Here is a 22,984-nt window from a genome sequence, read left to right on the forward strand (position 1 = left end):
CAGTGAGTGGGGTAAATACGCATGCAATTAATTCGATTTTAAATACTTTTGCTGTATAATAAATGAGCCTTGTATTTATTCATTTTACATCATTGCATAGCAATGCTGTTTACGGGTAGTGGCTTTTCATAAGCTCTGTTGCATAGCAAAAGTAAAAAATATGTTTACTCCATGATTTTGGTTTTGCCAGGGCAACCAAAGGAGGTGACAGAATCCGCATATTATTCATTATGCAGTTACTGCAGTCTCTGAATAGGACAGACTTGTGAATGAAACAATCACTCTCACCTGACCACACTGGGATCTGGAACACATTGTATAGGGGGTTCCAGGAAAGAGAAATGTAAATGTCTGAAGCGTTGTAAACCAAAATTGATGTTGGCAGGGGTAGTGCCTTTTTATGGTGTGGCTTGACAGTGCAGTTGTTGGCAGACAATTATGTGAACGATTGCCAATATACTTCAGCATGATTTCTTTTGTCTCTGTCCTTCCTGCTGCATGGCGGTCATGGTGCTCACAGCACAAACAGGCACAACAGTGTGAACTCGATCATTGGTATTGGAGCGCTGGTCACATTGTTCACAGTTACCTGATCAGAATCATGGCTTGTGGCTCTTCCTTTAGATCACTTGAAATTGGTGAATGCTTTAGGTAAAACAGAAATCCTCAAAGCAAAAGCGGCTTTCTCAGCACAGCAGGAGAGCCGATACTACAATATTCACTGCACTGGGGAAAACTCAACCCATAATGCTTTGCATGGCATTACTTCTACAAAACATTTTGCTCATAACTCAGCCTGTGGTGGTCCTAGGACAATGGACCACCACCAAAACGTTCACGACAACATGCTCTTTCAGTCCATACCATCTTTGGGTCCCCATACTAATTTAGTAGGCACCCCAAAATAACCCCTCCCACCATTCAGTGTCTGTTTAAGCCCTCTTATTGCTGGAACTTTTATTTGCAGCTGGGAGTTGCTTGTATATATGTAATGCACTATGACCTCTAGTGGCTAAATCTTCCAAATGCTATTTTTATTGGTGTTCTCTGGGGGCTGTTCTGTGCCTTACAGTCAACATACTATAATATTTGCAGTACAAAAACTTGTCCCTTAATGCTTTGCATGGCATTACTTTTACAAAACATTTTTGCTCATAACTCGGGCTGTGGTGGTCCTAGGACAATGGTCCTACCTTCAAAACACACTTTCTGTCTACATCATCTCCGGATCCTCACACTAGGTTAGTGGGTACCCCAGAATAATAGCCCATCCCACCATTCAGTGTCTTTTAAGCTTTCTAGTGGTTACAAGTTTTGTTTTACAGCTGGGAGGAGTTTTGATTTCAATGCCTTGTTTGTAATATCATTGCAATAGGCCTGCTAGCTCTAAAATAATCCTCTATGGGCTAAGTAAATGGTTACACCGCAATACTTCCTCCTGGGTTTTTTCATGGGGTTATCCCCTCTACAGGCTAACAATATGATTTCATTACCATGTTTCTTACAAATGATATTTTTGTTATGGTGCCCTTTAGGGGTTGGTTTGAGAATCGCAGTCTAATGTCAAAAGTTTATTTCTGATAAAGGTTTATATGATAATTGTGTGTGTTTTAATAATCTCTCCTTATTACAGTTATGACCATAATTCAGGCCAACTTAACATCCTTATTACACTATGACTGTTAGAACACTCTCGATATGTTTGGGTGTCCCTTCTTTCTAGTTTATTTCTCCTCTGTGGCTGTCTTGTGTCTTTTTGGAGGAATTGTGTTAGCCAGACAGCAACTCTGATGGTGGGGTGGTGAAAGTAGTATTTTATTGGTATTAGCATGGCAGATTTAAATTAGGATGCTAAATGGCAACATTTTCATTTTTTGCTGCGTATAGAGGAAGAAGGTAAATGGAAGTGCTTTAGTTATATGCAGGGCCATTGGAATTATATGGCAGGTAAAGATGACATTATGAGGCAGGGTTGACCAATTTATGTGGCAAGAAAAGTCCAGGTATTAAGTGCAATGCCACTAGCTCTACCTCAAGCAAATGTGAGACCTATTGCATTGCAAATGTGTGTTTGATTTTTAAGTTATTTTTTCCCACTCCTGTATTGTTAGGAATGGTGATTACATGTTTTGTTCAGTTTGTACATCAGAACCGGTATTCCATCCTAGGACAAAAAGGTCAAAAAAGTAATTTCAAAGAAGACCTATTTTTTCAAAGCATGTTCTAGAGTAATCCAGGCACCCACACCAGGAAATGAACTGAGAAAGGCTATTTACCTTTCCTGTAATAACATGCTACTTGGTTGTTAATTTTGTCACTATTATTGTACCGCGTTTGGACAAAACTCTTTAAGAGTTTTGTCACTTGACTGATATGATGGGTGAAAGACACTAAGAGCTTACTGGCTACTTCTGCCAGGGTCTGTCTTTGATGAAAGGAAAGGCTTAATGAGATGGACAGAATCAGGGTAGACGTTTTTTCAAACCACAGCCCTTACTGTCACCTACTATCCCTTGCTACCAGTGTTTCCTGCTACAGGGCTATCCAGGGAACGAGCCAGCATGGCCACATTCTGCGTATTCGCTATTAATTAGCTGCTGTTGAAGTGGCAGCGACGTATCCAGTAAATAACAAAAATGTCATGAAAAACCCCTTAGAAAGAATCTCATTTAGCCTTAATTTGAAGCAATTTGGCATTAGAAGCTAATTAACCAGTATAAATAAATTTGCAAATATCTCAGAATGATGCACAGGTTTAAAGCAAACCTACCTTAGTTATGAGTGAGCTTCTTAGGGCATTTACATCATGATGCCAGCCAATCTTCTGTGACATTAGTCATTTCTGCAGGTGGCTGGGTACCACTGCCATAGGCCATCTGCAAAACATCCATGTGGATGGGCCCTATGCCAGTGCTTCCTTCAATATAATTAATAAAGCAACCCTTAACGGTGAGGCTAATTAAAAGAGCGAAGTTATTTTGGGGATGGATCTGCAGGCTTAGAGAGTCACAGAAGTACTGTTACCATATTGGGTCCTTGTGGTGTGAACAGACATTACATGAAGGAGTTGGGCGCAGGCCCAATATTTCTTCAGCCAGTGAACAAAGTTCAGTATAAATTTAGCAATCTGTGTATGTTGTCTGGGTCCTTTTACCTTCTTGTGACTTTGTCAGAGATATAAATACATTCGCTTTTGAACAGTTAGCCTCTGAGTCATGGGGTTATAAATGTTGGTAAAGGTAAGCTGTATTGATGTTAAAGTAACACGTTTCACTACGTGCCTATGAGCAATTTAACCAGTTCATCCCCAGCAAAAAAAGTCCTACATTTCACGTATGGATTAGTGATGCTGTTTTAACCTTTGTTTGTGCCTCAGACAGGTGTATTTTTCTGGGAGGCATACGTCTGAATGCGGGGCTGTCAAGGGAGGGCAGAAATAATTCTAAAGGTACAGAGGCCATTGGCAAACAATTAACACATAAAATGTTAACAGTTTGAATGAACTGTTGTTAAAAACCTTGCATCCCTTGTGTTCGTGTACTTCACATGAATGGTAAGGTTACACCTCTAATCTTGTTGGAAAGCCTGTTACAAAAGATTCCTCGAGATTAGGACGACCGCGGGAGAACATAGTAGTGTAGAGTTTCCATTCTGCTCTTAGCAAATGATTTTGAAAGCTTTCACATTTGGAGAGTTACTCTTCCATAGTAAGAGTCTTGGGAGAGGTATAGATTTCGTGTTTTTGCACCTTGAAATGCACGTTTTGTCAGGACGCTTTTGTACCATGACATCTACATTTTGATGCTGTGGAAATTAATGAACCTGAGTGTGTTATGACTTTGTGTTAGGTACAGCGGTTAACACCAGTCCCACTCTATAATAATTCTAAAGTTGGCTTTGCGAGAAGTTCTTGAAGTGGGATGTGAACATTATATAAGAGACGTGAGAAATATTTATTGTAATTATGTTTTGGCAAAGTAGATATGTTTCACCTTGGCTTTCGTTTGGCACACTTGACATCTGTCAGTCGGAGTAATGGCAGTTGTTGATCCAGCTTGGTTTTCATGTGATGAGCAACACAGCCTTGAAGACGAGGCATGGTAACTGTGATTTAATCGTGCAATAACATCTTCAAGGCCTGATGCTCTGCAATAAAAATGTATTGTCGGAGTGGCTGCTATCTGTGTGCTGCTTTATTATATGCTGTAGAGTTTTGCCAACATGCACCTTTCTAAATCAAATATTAGGAAAATATTTAGGGGTTTCCTTGTCATTTGGGAGTGTGTATAGAATCCCAGACTAGTCTCTTGATATATGTGTCACCGTTGCCTCTGAGATTACAGAATGATTAGTTGTCAATCACCCCACCTCCATATTCTGACAAAAGATGTTAGTTTATTTTACTTAAATTGCACACATTGCAAAACTTTACTTCTAAAGTGTGAAGAGGCACAAAGATGAAATGCATAGCGCCATGAAGGACTTTGCAATTAGTTATTTTCAGCTGATTTCTGTTTTCAGTCACAAGTGTTTGTCTGACAGTAGCAGTATAGTTCATGGCCATGTATATAGAGTTTGCATGATAATTCTCGTTACATGGTGGTGGGTACGTGGTTAATAGTATGAAACATCATGGACTGGCAGTTAAAATGATCAGAAGCTTTTCCCAATACAAATTGCTTGTGATGGGGGGGGGGGGGGGTGAAGTATTTTGACATTATAATGCTGCCTAGAAAGTATAGAGGTGGACCAACCCTCCTGTCCTGTGGCTGGTGGTCCCTCACGTTCACCCTCCACCCCCACAGCAAACGACTGGCTCACCTAGCAGACCTTCATAACAGATGGATTTGGTGAATTGGATAAGAAATAGAGTTGCATGACCGGAGAGGAATGCAGACTCATACAAACCCCCGTAACACATACAGGGGTAGGAGCGGGGTAAGACTGCAGTACTTGTCTGGCTGCAATGAAAAGTGAAAGGCAATCTAGTTCTTTTTTTAATGTGACAACCGGACCAAGCTAAAGCAGTGATAAGGTTGATGTGTTGACAGAGCATGAAAAGGGGCAGTGAGCAACAGACCTGCCAGCTTGGGGAATTCAGGAAGAGAGATACCGTTTCTTTGCAAAAACAGCAGCTAGGTGTAACTGTGAGCTCCGGGGTCTCAGCCTTGAGGAACACAGCAAGATCCTAGAACGATGTAAACCTGCCTTAAAGAAGGCACACCACGGAGGGCACCATCCTGCAGCCCACATGTTTAAACATTTGAAGATGAAAAAGGAATGTGACCTAAGGGGTACAAAGGTGACTATGCAACAGACACAGATTGCCAGTACTAGGGAAATAAAGCAACCTGACGGGCCATGAGAATAACTTAGCCTGTAACAAGGAGAAGAACAGGGAAAAGTTCTGAGTATATGCCCATCCAGTTGGGTGAGTCTAGCTTGTTCTCTCCTAGTGGAAGCAATTACATGGGTACTGTAAAGGAGGCACTCCTTTTAAACACTCTCACATTCTTCCTACTTGCCCTGCTTTTTTGTCCTTGAGATGGGAAGATTCGTGCAGTTAACAGAGCGCATATGATTGGGCGGGTTAGAGTGAATTTGATAACAACATTCGAAGGTCCTTATACCTGATCTCTGGCAAGTGTAGAGATTCCAGTCTGCTCTTTGCTTTCACATTTGGAGAGTTACTCTTCTATAATAACATGTTGTTCTGTGTGTGACTGGAAGCAATGCAGATCTACTGTAGACAAATTAATCTGATCCCTCTTTGTCAGTCTCAGCAACAATCAAGCCTCCTGTGTTCAGGATTACATGGGGTATCATGATGGTCCTAAATCATTGAATCGTGCAGAAAATAGGGCAAGCTATAACGTTTCTCAGCATTAAGTTTGACAATAATGCAGCATTGTTATCAAATCAGATGGCATGAGAAGCCAGTTGGAGGTGCATATTAACGCGTCTGGAACACATCTACCCATATTCAACAGAATTTTAGGGGTATGAGGAGGTGGTGAGAATGGGATCTAGGTGGAATTTCCTCCTCACTGATCCCAAGCATGCCTCTAATGCCCATGGACTTACTGTATGTATCCTGAGAACCTTGAAAGTTTTAGATTCAAGCCACCTAAGATGCTGCTGGAAGATTTTGAACCAGGCCTGCCTGATCTTTTTTATGTAAGGACTAAGGGCCAAAGTAACATTATTTTGCAAGTAGTCTAGAAAAAAGTTGCCTTTTTTTTCCTATTTAGGGTAAAAAGGGTCAAGGGAAGATGAACCAAACATATGTTGCAATGACAAAGAGGCAACCAGGCTCCTTGCCTCTGGGAGGCAGAAGCAACTACTAAAGGACCCAAATGAATCTGCTTAAGGTTATTACTTCAGGTTTGCGGAAAAATAATTTGCCAGTTTGCTAGTCAACAAATTAAAGACTTCTGCATCACCTACATTCTAATGTAATTTCTGCCACCGATCCAGCTGCCACTGGAAAGAAAATCTGTCAGTCTATAAGACTAGCAACTATAAATAGGCTGCATCTCTAATGGACCCTCGTCTAGTAGAAGCAGCATGCAGATTACGGAAAAGCAATTAAGATCTGACTCGAGCATTCCCTCCAAACACCTTGGTTCCCATCTTGGGCACTTCAAAACTCTTTTAAGGTTGTCAGCTTGCTCCCATTGCTGCCTGAGTTCAGTTACCTTACCCACCACGCCAGTCTGATCGTTTCTGTACTAATTAATGTACCCGTCCCATTCATCTTGACAGTTAACTCCCTCTCCTGACTCCAGCCAGTAGAAGAGGCCATCATTGCCGCACAACAACATTGATGGACATATAGGTTTCCTGAAGGCTCTGTCGACTAACACATTTTCACTGGCGAATGTTCATGAAACATACTTCAAACCAACTTGTAGTTCACCGGGAGACCATTGTTTGTAAGATATTAAAAGTAGAACACACAAATATGTGTACAACTGTTTGCAGGTTGGTGGTGTTTGTACAGCATTAACATAGCCGAAAGGAGGCCAAGGAAACAGTCAATCGGTGATTGAAGGTCTAGCTAAGTTGTGAGAGTGGAGGTGGACTGTTACTTCGACGTGGTTTAGTGTTCTTTGAAGAGGTATGTCTTCAGCTCTTTACTAAATTGAAGTAGTAATGGTCCGCCCCAATGGATACAGAGGTGTTGTTACAAACCCTGGATGTTTAGATGGTGAAGTTCTGATGCCTGCATTTGTTTTTATTATATCCAGTTTATTGGCAATGTGCTGTAACTTCTATTACAGAGAACTTAAATATGATTGTATAGTGTATTAATACTTCTAATGTTAACTACAATGTGCAAAAGAGTACGTGGAAAAGCCACATAATGAATAAGCCCCTAATTGCCAGATGAGAAGCTTCAAGAAATCTGCGGTTTTCCCTTAAAAATATCCTGAGAGCTTTGTATCTTCTATGCTGGAGAAAACACATCACACATCTTATTCAAGCTGTGAGCATCCTAGAAGAAAAAATATATTTTTATCTTTTAAGAAAGTCGAACATTTTCCTTCTCCTGTGTTCTAAGACCTCGAGTTTTGGCTCATATCAATGTTTTTGCCTTTTCTTTGTCATGTACTTGGCATCCCAGGATTTGAGCATGCTCTACAACATTTAAAAGAAATAGTGAATTCGACTGGTACCATCCAGTTGCCACAGAAGTGAAGGATCTGATATATTGAAGTTGTTTTAGTACAGGAAGAAGGTATAATTTCAGGTGTTTATGATCTGGAGGATCCTTTTCTATTCATAACCTTCTAACATACTGATGATGGTGGTGCTATGAAGGAGTTGGGTTCCTTCAGATTTCGCCCATAATGGTAGTGGCCAGAAGATTTTTCCATCTCACATCATGGTGTAGTTAGCTGTCTATTCAGCTCTCAGAACTCACCTACTTCTCCAGTCTCTCGATTACTGTACCTTTGACCCTGCGCAGAGCTTCACTGCATTTTGGCTAGGTTTATGGTACACATATGCCACATAAATAATACATAAATGTTCTTTCCAGTTTGCAAAGCCTTTTCGTTGAAAATTAGTCTGTAGCAATTGGCTGGTTCAGCTGCCAATGAAAACTAAAACAATCTTTTGTGGTACTGTCAAAGAATGGACTTTGGTGTATGTGTGTGTGCTTTTCCCCTGAAGATCCTTGATCCTTTACTGCTTGCTGGAGGCAACACGGGAGAGTCACTAAGAGCATTGAACTTGGTATTATTTATTCCCACTGGCAGCACTGTTTACACTGGCTGCCGTGCAAGTCCATTCTTGCACAGTTGGTGACCTCGAGCATTACATGTGTTTTTTGTATACCTCTAGATGTAATCTCCCCTTCTCAAAAAGGAAACTAATTGGTGCATATTGTTGTATTTTGAAGCACACCTTCTCTTGTTTTTTGCACCCCACAGAATCCTCTGTTACATTTCGTCTTACATGCAACAGTTTTGTGTAAGCATTTAAACACACCTCTCCACAGTGGACCACTTTTCCTTGTTATTTGTTTATTTGATTTATTTTGAGCCTTATGACTTTTACGGTCCTGGCAACATACTAGTTTATTCTAATGTAGATGATATTCAGGGTATTAGATTTTATGAAGTGTCTTGTAAATAAATTTTCGAACGAGATGAGCACATTGCTTTACAGGATTCCTACAGAAATTGCTGTCGGCAATTAAATGGAATACGATTCTGGTGTGGGCAGTGTGCTTTCTCTTCTCAGCACCGTAGTTCTTTAATTTGCTGCAAGTGTAGGTTTTCTTCGAACTATGCTTTTGGCGTCTAAGGGTTTTTTTTGTAGGTCAGACAGCTTTAGCTGTTTTAACTGGTTATTGTATAAGACCTGTTATAAAGAATGAAATACATAGATAGAGTGGGTTTTCAACAGACCGTTGCTAATGAGTAGATGACATTCTTGTCTGTTTCTGTTCTCTGCTCTTGATTTGAAGCATTCCCTCCTTGTTCCTGCTTTTGTCCGATCCGTGGAGCATAATTGTTTTATCCTCCTTCTGACTGGATGAGTTGCACCCTTGCTGACATGAGGGATCTACTTTTCCATTGGCCCATCAAGATCTCACTCCCTCTTTCTTAGATCTTCCCCGCCCCCCCTCGATAATAGCTCCTGTGCCAACCCTTCCCATACCACGTTTTTTATATTTCTTTTACAAAAATTTCAGTTGCTTTGGCGAGGGCACAATATTTGCACACTGCTGCTGGGCTGCTCGCTTCTTTAGGGTTGAGCGCAAAGTGCTCTGTCCCTGGTGTAATCTCTCTGTGGGCTTTTAATCACTCCCGCGTCAAGCCCATCAGTTTGGTTGGTTCGTGGGCTTGCTTTTTAACCCCTACGGTGCCCTGGATGAGGTGATCTCGTCCAAGGCACCGGTTCCCGGGTGCCTTGGACGAGATCACCTTGTCCTGCACCCGGGAACTGGGGGGAGCGCTAGCACTCCACCCATGTGCTCCCCCCCCCAAGGCAGGGATGGAAGGTGAAGCCCTTCCCCTTCCACCCTCAACCCCCACCACCCCCCTGTGAAGTCAGCGTGCATCGCGCACTGACAATCACAGAAGGCCTCCTCCCATCGCGCTGGAAGCTCATTTCCCTTTCGATCACGTGGGGGAGGCCCAGAGAGGCTTCAAAGGGAAGGAAAGGAATTTTGCTTGCAATCCGGCTTTTGAAACACCCACTATACACCAGGGATTTTTTTTATTTTTTTTGTGAAATTGCCATGAGGGGGCATTTTTTTGGAAGGCCTTTTCTGCCGATCTGCCCCCAGGGGGGGCACACACTTCTGGGCACCAGGGATCATTTTTTTTCTTCTTTTTGTTTTGTTTTGTTTTTTCTCAAAAATGGGGAAAAAGGGCTGCAGAAGAAGGCTCGTGTTTTTTTCCCTGAAAATGGCATCAACAAAGGGTTTGCGGTGGTAAGTTCACTATCTTCCCAGCTTTCAGGAACAGACAGACTTGAATTAGAAAACCCAATTTTTCAACACAATTTTGACATTTTACTGGACATATACCCCATTTTTACTATTTTTTGTGCTTTCAGCCTCCTTCCAGTTAGTGACCGAAATCGGTGAGAAACCAATGCTGGATCCCAGAAAGCTGAACATTTTTGAAAAGTAGACACATTTCTGAATTCAGCAAGGGGTCATTTGTGTAGATCTTACAAGTGTTTCCTACAGAAAATAACAGCTGAAATAAAATAAAAATTGAAATTGAGGTGAAAAAAACCAGCCATTTTTCTCCCCGTTTTACTCTGTAACTTTTTCCTGCGATGTCAGATTTTTTTAAAGCAATATAACGTTACGTCAGCTGGACTCTTCTGGTTGCAGGGATATATAGGGCTTGTAGGTTCATCAAGAACTCTAGGTACTCAGAGCCAATAAATGAGCTGCACCTTGCAATGGGTTTTCATTGTATACCGGGTATACAGCAATTCATTTGCTGAAATATAAAAAAGTGAAAAATAGGTATCAAGAAAACCCTTGTATTTCCAAAATGGCCACAAGATAAGGTGTTGAGAAGCAGTGGTTATTTGCATATCTCTGAATTCCGGAGTGCCCATACTAGCATGTGAATTACAGGGCATTTCTCAAATAGACGTCTTTTTTACACACTGTCTTACATTTGGAAGGAAAAAAATGTAGAGAAAGATGAGGAGCAGTAACACTTGTTTTGCTATTCTGTGTTCCCCCAAGTCTCCCGATAAAAATGGTACCTCATTTGCGTGGGTAGGCCTAGCGTCCGCAATAGGAAATGCCCCAAAGCACAACGTGGACACATCACATTTTCACAAAGAAAACAGAGCTGTTTTTTGCAAAGTGCCTAGCTGTGGATTTTGGCCTCTAGCTCAGCCGGCACCTAGGAAAACCTAGCAAACCTGCACAGTTTTGAAAACTAGACACCTAGGGGAATCCAAGATGGGGTGACTTGTGGGGCTCTGACCAGGTTCTATTACCCAGAATCCTTTGCAAACCTCAAAATTTGGCCCAAAAAATACTTTTCCCTCTTATTTCGGTTACAGAAATTTCTGGAATCTGACAGGAGACACAAATTTCCTCCCACCCAGCGTTCCCTCAAGTCTCCCGGTAAAAATGATACCTCATTTGTGTAGGTGGGCCAAGTGCTTGTGAAAGGGAAGAGCCAAAAACATGTCGCTATTGAGGGGGAACCAAAGGGGGTCCAAAAGGGCAGTTTGCAAAAAAACATTTTTACGCTGACAAGTGCAGCAGAATTTTTATCAGTATAGATGAGGCAATGCTGGGTGGTAGGAATTTTGTGGATTCCTGCAGATGCCGGAAGGTTCCATCACAAAACTTGGGAAAAATGTGTGATTTCCAGCCAAGTTGGAGGTTTGCAGAGTATTGTGGGTATGAAAATGGTGCGGGGTGCATGTGAAACACACCACCCTGGAATCACCCAGATGTTTAGTTTTCAGATGTGTCTAGGTCTTGTGGATTTTTCTACTAGCTAAGATTTAATTTAGTGAATTAACTATAACATGTGTCTCTGTCATGCTCTGCTCATGACCTCACATATTACATAACTCATTACATGTTAATGACATCACTGATGAACTCTCAAATGACAGCCCCCTTGATAACACTATTCACATTACTCCATAAACCATTACATCATTTTAAAAGAGACCTTGTTACTATAGGGCGTATAGTCATAAATGAGATAGACAAGTGGGTGCATAGAATAGAAATAGCGCTAGCTAAAAAGGCGAATGTGGTTGTACATATTGAAAGTTATATGGTGCACCATTTACAATCCCTCCTCTAATTAAAGTGGGCACCAGTTTTTGAGTATGCAGATCACACTTTATTTTCACATAATACTGGGATACTAGGTCTCCAGAGGGCTTTCACAGCACTTGGTGTATATTGTGAGAAACATAAACGAACCATCTTTATTAATAAGTCAAAAATTATTATTTTGGCCCAAAGTTTAAAACAGTGGTCTTTGACATTTTGCAGAATCAACCATTGAAGTGAGCTGAACCTTATAAATGTTTGGGTGTATAGATAGAACATATTAGTGACCCTCCTCTCATTTGGCCTCATTGAAACAAAGTCTTTGGTCATGAATGCTGAATTTATTAATCTGATCAAAAACATTTCTGGATAATCTTTAGTCCCCATGTTTATTGATAATATCTGTTAAACCGATTCCTAGTCTAAATTATGGGTTGATAGTGTTTTTCCAAAAGCTGTCAAAGCTAGCTAATTTAGCTTAATGTTGCTTTAGTACATTATTGTTTGCATTTCCAGATGCAACAGCTGTGGCACACATTTTCCTTGAATTTTGGCAGACAAACAAGAATGCAAAGATTTGTTAACTATTGTTTCAAGCTATGATCAGGACCTAAAAGGGTGTTATACATCATATTTAGCATGAAATCCCAGCTGTGTAGATCATTGAGTCAGTATTTGGAGATATTAAAAGAAAACCCACAGTTAGGCACAGCATGGAGTATGACCTAAACTAATTTTCAACTTCAGAGAGGTTGTTAAAGTCCCAGGCCAGAAAGCTCTCTCTAAAGGCCTTTGTAGCGGTTTCTACTAAGAAAACCTTCGAAAGGATAATACGATGATACAGCTCAATCCGCTCCCAAAAATACATTGCTTTCCCCTATCGTTAGACTTGAAGCCCAAACTTGTATGTCTCAGATTTTGTTTACTTTGCTTCAGTTTAGGGCAGGATGGGGGAGGGGAGGGGTCACTACAATGTTAAATTGGCAGTTATCTGCTTACCAACTCGAATCATTAAAACATCTTTTTATGTTTATGCCCTGCACTTGAAACTGCTTGCAAGCAATTGTTAAAATGTTTTATTTTAGGGTTGATAAATGTAAAGATATGGTTATTACATGCAGGTGAGTGGTGGACTTGGCCCTCTCTGTAGGGTCACCCCAAAACCTTTTGCCTTCCACCCTCCTATTTTCTGAACCTGTTTTTAAAGGCTTTTAAGACTATTCACTTTACCACTGCTAGCAGTGCTAAAGTGCTTGTACTCTCTCCCTTAAACATGGTGAAATTGGCTTCTCCTAATTGGCACATTTAATTTACTTGGAAGTCCCGAGTAAATTGGTACTCCAAGTACCCAGTTCTGGTAACTTAAGTACCTGCCCTTGAGTCTGCAGCAGTGTTTGTGCCACTCACTTAAGTAACTTTTGAACATGTCCCAGTCATGCCATTGCAGCCTACGTGTGCAGTTTAAACGACATTTCAACCTGACAAAATAAACCGTTTTCCAGGCCTAAGCCGACCTTTTTAATACATTCCAGTCATGTTTAGGGTAGAACCTAAACAGCACAAAATTGGGCATGCACTTTTAAGTTTTACCTGTCTTGGTAGTAAAAAAAACTAGTTGTTTTTCACTATTGCAAGGCTTACTTATCCTATAAGAAAACATTGGGTTACCTTATTATATTTAATAATAGATAACTTTTGATTGGGAACAGTTAGGAAAGTCCTGTTTTGTGTCTGGGGAATTGTAATTTAAAATTCTCTTTAATGGTAAAGTCAGATATCTGATAGAGACGTCTAGCCGCATATTCCTTACCTTAGAATATTCCCCATGCCTCAACTTGGATCTTGACATTTTTTTGCAATCTCCTTGTGCGCAGGTAGGTGCCGTTGTTCGGCTCTGCATGGCGTTGTCGGAAGTCACATGTGCGATACCAATATAGGTGCCACCCCAGCACACTGACCTCAGTTAATTTTGTTCTGCACCTTCAGCATGGATTCCACATGAGCTCTCCTGAGTCATTTTTTGACTGGCTTTTTTTTTACATTTTGGTGGAATAGATTAGTGTACCTTTTTTCTCTTCTATTTTTTGGAGATGTTCCCTAAGAAACCTACTAGGTTCAAGCCTTGTGTTGCCTGTCACAAACAGATGTCTGTGACGAACCCCAGCTTGTTGTGCCTCTTCTTCTGCCTGTGGCAGGACCACAACTCAGTGGCATGTGCAGAGTGCATGACCATGAATCCCAAGGCCATCTGAGAGTGGGCTATGAAGCTTTTGGCTGCTTGTCATGTGACTCTGCGCCACTCCAGGTTGTGTTCAGTAGGGATGTCTCGGGACCCACTCTAGAGCGTGTTCAGGCCTCATGGGTTGGAAGGGTGTCTGACTGGGGTTCTGCCGGTGTGTCCGCCCTCGATTCCAGTCAGGCCCTCAGGATCCTTTGGTGGATCTGTATCAGCCACAACTTCATGACCTCCTCCAGGGGCTACTCAAGTGGTGGCGTTCCCAGCAGCGCCGATGCCATCGTGATTCCCCACTCCGATATGGAGCCAGACTGGCATCACTGTCTGTGGTTCACGGTAGGCCAAGAGCATTACCAGTTTGCTGTGGTCCTCTTTGGCCTTACCACCACCCCTCGAGTGTTCATAAAAGTGACAGTAGTAGCTGTAGGTCATCTGCGGAGGTCAGGGTTCTTAGTCTTCCCCCCTACCTCGACGTCTGGCTGTTAAATGCTAGCTCACCCCAGTCAGTTGTCTTCCACCTGCAAACTGCAGCAAACTTTCTCCATTTGTTGGGGACTCCCTGTCTGATGCTCCCTTTCATTGGAGTTATTCTTATATAGTGCAGTTTCGAGCTTATCCTCCGGAACAGCGAGTCCAATCTATGATTCCGATAGTTCAGCCTTTATCCTGGATTGTGGTTAAACTGATTCTGAGGCTGCTGGGGTTTTTGGCCTCCTGCATCCTGCTGGTAAATCATGCATATTGGCATAAGTGGGTCCTGAAGTCCCAGTGTGCACAGCTTCAGGGGAATGTCTCCAACCTGTTCCAAATATCAGAGGGAACTGCAAAAGATCCTCAGTGGTGGTTCACGAACCCCGATTGGATCAATGGCAGTCCTCTCTCTCTTCCCCATCCAGAGTTTACGGTACTGACAGATGCGTCACTTTTGGGTTGGGGTGGCCCTTCTGGGAGAGGGGGAGTTTTGAGGTCTCAGCTCCACATGAACCTATTGGAACTGAGAGTGATTTGCCTGGAATTGAAAACCTTTCTTCCATCCACCAAGGGAAGGCTGGTTCACTTGTTCATGGAAAACAACACTGCCATGTGGTGTTGAACAACCAGGGAGGAGTGGGGTCATGGCCTCTGTGTCAAGAGTCTCTGGGCGTGGCTGGAACATTGGGGTATATTCCTGGTGGTTCAACATCTGGTGTGCTCTCTGGATGCAGGAGCAGACAAACTCAGTTGTTAATGCCTTGTGGATCACAAATGGCATCTTCATCCTGAGATTGTGCAAAGTCTCTTCGAGAATGCACCGTGTCAGCACTTTAGTGCACTGACGTTTTCAAGGCGGCTCTCGCTTGGAGATCAATTTTGTCTCAAGAAAAGATCGGAACTCCTATAAGCCTTTCTGCTGATATCGCTTCTGCCGCACAGTTCTCAAAAAGTTAAAGAACAACCGGGCGCAAGACATCTTAGCGGCCTCTGATTGGGCAAGGTGAGTCTGGTATCCTGAACTCCTCAGCATGAGCGTTGGTCCTCCAATCAGGCTGCCCCTTCAGGAGGATCACGTCAGCAGCTGGGCAGGGTCCTGCACTCTAACCTGCACGCAGATGCATGGAAGATGAGTGGCAAAAATTGAGGGTGTTTAATCTCGCTTACAAAGTGTGTGATGTCATCTTGGCAGCCAGTTGCCCCTCCATGAAAACAATTTACTCGTGCTGTTGGGACAAATATGTGGCTTGGTGTGTTGCCATATCTGTTGATCCTTTGTCTACATCCTTGTCCAAAGTTCTTTCTTTTTTTAAATCCTTTTTCCCAGTAAGGCCTTTCTTTGGGCACAGTTAAAGGTACCTTTTTGCCACTTCCTTCTTCCTCTGGTTGCCGGACCAACCTTCTCTGTTCAGCCTGTTATGACCAGTTTCCTAAAAGGTTTACAGTACTTGTTCCCTTCTACGCTTTATTATGCCGCAATGGGATCATATGTAGTCCTCCACTTTCTCCTGTGCCCGCCATTTGAGCCTGTGCCCAGCTGCCCTCTCTGCAGACCATCAAATCTTTCTTCCTTGTGGCAATAACATCTGCTTGGAGGTTTAGTGAGTTACTGACCCTTTCGGTTTAACCTTCGTACAAGACCCTTTTCCAGACAAACTGGTCCTTAGCACCCGTGTCTCCTTTTTACCAAAGGTTGCTAGACCTTTTCACGTTGGGCAGACTATCACACTGCCTAATTTCTTCACCACCCACCTCATTCTACCAAGGAAGAGGAGAGATTCCACCACCTGGAACCAAAATGAGCACTATATTTTAACATTGATGGTACCAAAGGGTGAACAATCAACTCTTAATTGGTTTTATTGGTGCACGACAAGGCAGTTCACAAAAGAACCATCTTCAGCTGGCGTCTCCTCTATATTAAAATCTGCTATGCAGTGGCTAAAAGCAACCCCCTGAGGGCTTAAGATCTCATTCCAGTGGAGCTAAAGCAGCAACCATTGCGTTAGCTAAAGGTTTCCCAGTTCTGGATATCTGTCAGGCAGCTATGTGGGCATTGCTGCGCACATTTACCAAACTCTACTGCCAGACAGTCCGGTCCAGCGTGATGGGCACTCTGCCTTTCGGTCCTCCAAGACTTCGTAGTGTAACACAGTCCGCAGACCCACCTTCAGGTATAGATTGCTTTGGTATTTACTTTAATGTAAGGAATCCGTGGCTAGAAGTCTCCATCAGATGAACAAATGACTTACCTTTGGTAATGTCTTTTCTGGTACAGACTGCATCTAGCCACACATTTCTTACCGACCGTCTCATCCTCCCCATTTTGTGAACTTATTTACTTTACAAATCAAGAGATCTTTGAAGACCTCACTTTGGCACACTAGTCATTCCTCCTCTGTTTGAGTCTTTACTTGTGGTGCAGAAAAACGGTCATGGACTGCGGTTAGCACGCTGGGGTGGCGCCTGTATTGGCACTGCACACCTCACTGATGGTGCAGATGATGCTGCCACATGGAGCTGAACGATGCCACCTACAGGCGCAATAGAATTGTTAAAAGATTCCTGGATCATGTCTGACGCCAAAGGAATATTCTAAGGTAAGGATTCAGCTGCCAGATAGAGTCTTTACCAAATAAGGCATTACCAAAGGTAAGTAGCTTGTTCAGTAAATAACAATTCTGAAAATGCCCCTTTTTACAAAATTGGTTTAACCATTTGGAGCCTGCAGCCTGTCCCAGGGTCACATCACTAAGTGTAGTTGGCAGTGGCCTTTGTGTATTCCTCCCAGACAGTATCACAAAGGAGGGCCTGGCTGTTGGCAGAATGGGCCATTTCTAGCAGTGTGGGGAGGGGGATGCGGAGCAGTCACCTACCACACTTGCACTTCAAAGGCACTGGCTTAGCTCACAAAGGACTTCACACTAGCAAGGGCAGGGAGACAGGAAATTCCAGTCCCCTTTGTAGGGGGAAGTCAAGAACATTTTCCCACTTCAAAGTGGACACCAGGTATAAAAAGGGGACACACTCTTCAATATACTTCAGGACCTGTGGATACTACAGAAGGCCCCCCCACCCGCTTGAGGCTTACCCTGCTTGCTGAGAAGGAAGACAGGACCTGCACCCTTCTATCTCAGGCTTTTGTGACTCCAAGTGTCAGCTGATTCAACTGTTATGAGCTGCAGGGAAACGACTGCCCAGCTGACCTGCTCCACTGGATCTAAAACTGGACCTGCCTGAGCCCTGCTTCCCTTTGCTGTAGTCAGTTCCTGATCCCCAAGAGGTCCCCTCAGGTCCTGGACCCTTGGTGTGGCATCAGTTAAGCTCCTCCTTGAAGAAAAGGAGAAACCTGACGTTTTGGTCTCTTAGCGACTGTAAACGAGTCCATTCGCACCAAGATCTTGCAACCCATGCCAACCGCCACCATGAAGCTCCAGTGAACCCAACTCTTCACAGTACAGCAACTTTTTGTGACAAAAGTCAACACAATATCAGCTCTTCTTGCTACAACATCGCAGTCAGCTCTGACTGCCAACTTGAATCTCCAGCAATGACTGTCCACGGCGCCCGGCCTGCTCTTGGTGCTACAGCCATGCCCATCCACCACACTTTCCCTGCTCCTCTCTGCCTCTTTCAATGTCAACAAAACTCCTAAAGCTGGATTTTAGAAGGTACATTTTTCAGCAGGAATAATTTTGTTCATGTGTCTGGCCTGCACTCAGTCGTGGTCAGCCTAAGCTTATGACTTTCATCTGGTCTCGCACGACCATATGATTGCGAGTGGCATTTGAGATTTTGGGCGCTATACTTACCAAAAATTGCATATCTCCTGTTCTACTGATTGGAATTTTGTATGGGAGTGAAATCATTTGTTAAATTATAATCTATTTCTAAATTGGTGTATGATTCACTTTATTGCTGTTTGCATGCTGCATGAATACTTTACACATTGCCTCTAAGTTAGGTTTAACTGATTTTGTGCCAAGCTATCAAAGGGTTAAGCACTGGTTAATTTAGTAACGTTTTGTGGTTTGCCCCTCAGTTAGTGACAGTGACTACCAAATTAAAGAGCCGTTTTGTCAGATTCATATCAATGGCAACAATTATTTTGAAGGAAGACTCCTGACTTTTATAGATTTATTGGAATACATTTTAACTATTGGCCTCATTTCTGCACATCATAAGCTTCTACGCTGACTCCTAAGTAAAGGGTTAAATTCAAGGCTCTTTATCTGCAACAAATCCATCTACGGGAATAAGCATACCTTCGACCATAGATTAATTCGGACCCTTTTCTTTTATTCCTTATGTGTCTTTGAGATATTCTAATTCTGGCCTCTTGGTTCTTCCCTAAATTCGTAGACTGCAAGCAGGTAACTGCTTCTTTGCCTACTCTGCTGCCAAATTGTGGAATTCTCTGCCAAAACGGTTGTGTGGCACTACTACTGTCCTTACCTTTAGGAAGACCTTGAAAAGCTGTTTGTTTTAATAAGTTTCTTGGTATGGACCGCCTCAGGATGCTGTTAATGATTGTGTCCGGATGCCTTTTTGAGAAATCCTAAAAACTTATTAGAAAACACAATTGTTTTTTTTATTTTGTGCATTTTTAGGACCGAGACCTATATGTTTTTCTGTTAATTTCTAAAATTTGTTTTACTCTGTATATTTAATTGGCTTTAAGGAACTAACTTAATAAACTTTGAGTTGAAAAACAATTAGAAATTATTACTAAGACACATTGAAATACTGTCCGAATTCTGGTTTTACCTTCTCTTATTGGTAAATTACTCAGAAAGTGTCTGACTTGAAGATACCATAGCCTTTCTTTTTCCAACAGTGTTAAAGTATGTTCTGTACCTCTATTTGCTGTTTATATAATCCATTCTTTAACTTGTATTTCTAAACATACTGCCCCTCCACCCTCTCCCCTCCACCTCTAAGAGATTCAAAATTATTTTCAGCTCTTGAGTTATTATTGAGTACGAGATTGAGAAAATGTTAGTTCTTGTTTCAAGACCACATCCTTCAAAGTGTTTGCCATGGTAAAAATGTATATCTAAGACTGAATTTACTATGATTTCTGCATTACACCTTCTTTTCACCCTCCCTTTTCACGTGAAGCCCGAAAGTTTTGAGATGATTTGCATTTTTCTGTGCCAGTTAGGGCTTACCAATATACTAAAATCCCTTAGTAGATCCTGGAAATGATAGAGGAACTGAGATAAAATGTTTGCTTCTCCCTCACGTCATCCACCTTGCAGGGTATATACCAATGTTTGCAGCACTGCTGGTAGGAGAGCTTTTACACTGGGCAAAACCAAAGAGAGGTGGTGTCATGGAGAGGTGAAGGATGCTGGTTTGATCTTTACAGAAAGGATCACTCAGCGACGGAAGTAGCAGGGCAGCTGATGAGAGAGGAGACTTGTGAGTGGGTTGATGGTTTGATGTATTTACTCTTAACATGAGTTGCCTTTTTACTGTCAGATAATCTATGCTCTAGCTTCTGTTGGCATCCCAGTAGAACAGAAAAATCGGACATACGTTAACATCCTCTGAGCAGAGATTTACCTGTCATTTGTATGATCATTAATTGATAATGCCTGGGAGAGATCCCGTCGGGAATAGAGACGTGTCGCGTTTTTTGAACTGCATAAGGAATTGTACACATAGGCTGGCTGCAGGGCTGTTTGCATGTAGTGTAAACTCAGGACAGTTGAAGTTGTCTTGTATGAACCCGTTGGTATGTTTCTTTAATGAGGGGGCTGTTTGTCCAAAAGCACTGGTAATTAATTAAATGTCAAGATTGGATATTTGGACCGTACGGATTTGAGCTTGGTTTAACTTGAAGTGCGTTCTAGATTAAGCACACAAACAAGGAATGCCGGTTCCGTGGTGTTGTGACAACAGAAAGCTCCTCGTATGAGGTTTACCTAATTAGGTAAGACTCGAATCTCCGTATCTCTCCCCTGCCTCTGCCGTGCCCTGGTTTGTGTCAGCAGGATGCCTTATCACCTCGCCTGTCATCATCGTCTGCTGGTGGTTTGTATGCCAGTAGGCGGCCAGCACATAACTCTGCATTGATTCCGGTTGCTCTCTCGGGCACGCAGTAGAATATCATTTCGCATTTTTCGCTCGCTTTTTATTTCATGGTTTCTTCCACATGAGGAATATTTTTACAATGATTCTTCAAGGCATTGTTAACAAACCCAAAGGGAAATCTGGATTGTCCGAAACATCCTTGATCAAACCTTGCAGTCGAAAAAAGGAGAAGCTATTGCTGAAAAAGGTAAGCCTTGTTTGGAGTTGGCCTCCGTGGCAAATGCAGTTGCTGCAACTTTCTTATGTTATTTATTGTTGTATTTTTGTGTCATTCACGATATTTAGTTTTATCCTCTCAGGCATAGGCAGCTTTGATTACCGTGTTTGCTTGGTGTTTGTGCCTTCACTACATTTTTTATTGATGACTATCATCTTTGATAGTGTAGTATACGATTGAAAGAAAACAGTTCATTTTTTGATGAAAGTGAAATTTATTTTTGAGTGATAACTCGTCCTCCATGTAAGTATGCTTGTACCTTTGGAACAAATGTAACCTTATCGGTTGTAATGGGTTACAACTGGGTAAAACCTGTAGTTAGCCACTCAGTACTGAGTTCATTCATAGGAAATATATATATTTTGGAATGTTTTATGGCAGTAAAAAGAATGAAAAATCAATGTACGCGTTTCTTCTTTTGTTCATAATCCCCTGAAATAGAATGTGCAGTTGTCCTGCTAAGTCATAATTTAAATTGGTCCATCCAAATGCCCCCTATAGCTGAACTGTTTTGATGCAGTTATTAATATGCATGTATAGATTTAGCATATATGCATATGTCTTGAGTGTACCACTGTGAGTGTGAGGATGGACCAGGATCTCAAGAGGCAGATCCTCTTTTGGGCCATGACGCTCCTTCCGTCCTCGGCAATTGTAAATGCATTAGATGACTTAGATTATCAGTCATCTAAGAGGCAGCGGTAGTGCTGTCTCAAGTCATTTATGAAGTCCCACGCTAATAATGCAGAATTTGATCTTAGTTATAATGAATGTGTGGGATGTACATTTATTGGTACTCTTTTTTTATATGACATGTATTTGTTTTGATTTTTGGGACTGGCATCCGAGCACACACTTTTTTTGCATGCTCTCTGATGACTCTTTCCTGGACGCCCTGACCCATTGCAAACACGCTCTCCCAAAACACACAATATGCACACTCCACCGCCCTACACACTGCAACTTCGCAATGTATTCTCTTTTCTTTCCCACAGTTTCTTTGCCCTCTCATGTCTCACTCTTGTTCTTTCTCCTTTCTGTCATTCTTTCCTTCTGTTGACCTTTTCTCTCTGCATCCTCCTACCCAATTAACAGATTTCTTCCTCTTTTTTGTCTCTGTCCCTCCATCTTTCTCTCCCTTCCTCCTCTCACTGTTCCTCACGCTGGAAAGAACGTGAAACATAAGACACGTGAGTCCGTTGTTTATTGGAAGCTCTGTGAAGGTTTCCAGACAAAACCTCTCGTGTGGCATTATAGTAACATTTCTAATCTAGCTCACTGAGTCGATAATACTGATGTTTGTCGGTAGAGCGGGTCGGACATTGTGCAGCACGCGCACCATGCGCCGCAGGGCCCGCAAAGCAGATTGCCTCTTAGAACAGGCTGGTCACGAAGCGGTTGTGCGTTCCACCCGTAAAACTAATCCGGAGCTCTCCTTCACCGTCCTTTGATGTGATGCATCGGTACCTCGGGAACTGGGGTTCTCACCGTTCGGCTGCCAGGCCTGTCAGAGCAGCTTCAGCGTCTCCTCGGGGTTGTCCTGCTCTGATTAAGTGTCCTTCAGTAAACTGCACCTTTGCGTAATGAAATAATTGCAGTTAAGCAAATGAACAACACCGCCTGAGGTCTCCCTTGTGTGAGGAAGTGAAAAACCTATTAACTCAGAAGGACACTTTAGGATTCCGACACTGTAGCAGAGCCAGTTTGCAGCAGAATTTTCAGGTGTGAGGCTGGTGCGCGTGCACGAGTTGGAAAGAAGTAAGATTAGGTCACTATAAATAAGAGTGGTATAATTGCATGTCATCTCAATGGCATTTAGACAGAGGAGATGTTATGGTTACTCGTACTCCAGTCGTAAGTGTCAGCATGCGGGAAATATTCTACTTTGTGTGCATTCATTAAACATGTATCATGCATAACCGTCAGTTGTAGTAACGTGTTTCCATTACCAGTATAGTTAGGCTTAGGAAGGGTAAGTAAGCAAATCTTTTTTTAATTTTTTTATAAGCCATATGCAATTAAAATAATAAATACAGGGAGTGCAGAATTATTAGGCAAGTTGTATTTTTGAGGATTAATTTTATTATTGAACAACAACCATGTTCTCAATGAACCCAAAAAACTCATTAATATCAAAACTGAATATTTTTGGAAGTAGTTTTTAGTTTGTTTT

General features: G+C 42.2%; 1 protein-coding gene across 2 annotated transcripts in view; it reads left to right on the plus strand.

The window, feature by feature from the left end:
- PPP1R13B (protein phosphatase 1 regulatory subunit 13B) overlaps positions 1–22,984 on the plus strand; it is a 411,799-nt gene that overhangs the window by 70,300 nt on the left and 318,515 nt on the right. Inside the window, exon 1 of one of the 2 annotated variants that reach the window (XM_069207264.1) lies at positions 20,580–20,781. The exons of the other annotated variant lie outside the window; for it this stretch is intronic. Coding sequence (XP_069063365.1) covers positions 20,656–20,781 — 126 coding nt within the window. The 5' untranslated portion in view covers positions 20,580–20,655. Of the gene's footprint in view, positions 1–20,579; positions 20,782–22,984 lie in introns of those variants that run through there. 2 annotated transcript variants of the gene reach the window in all.

Source organism: Pleurodeles waltl, chromosome 9, assembly GCF_031143425.1.
Source record: "Pleurodeles waltl isolate 20211129_DDA chromosome 9, aPleWal1.hap1.20221129, whole genome shotgun sequence".
Lineage (NCBI taxonomy): Eukaryota > Metazoa > Chordata > Amphibia > Caudata > Salamandridae > Pleurodeles > Pleurodeles waltl.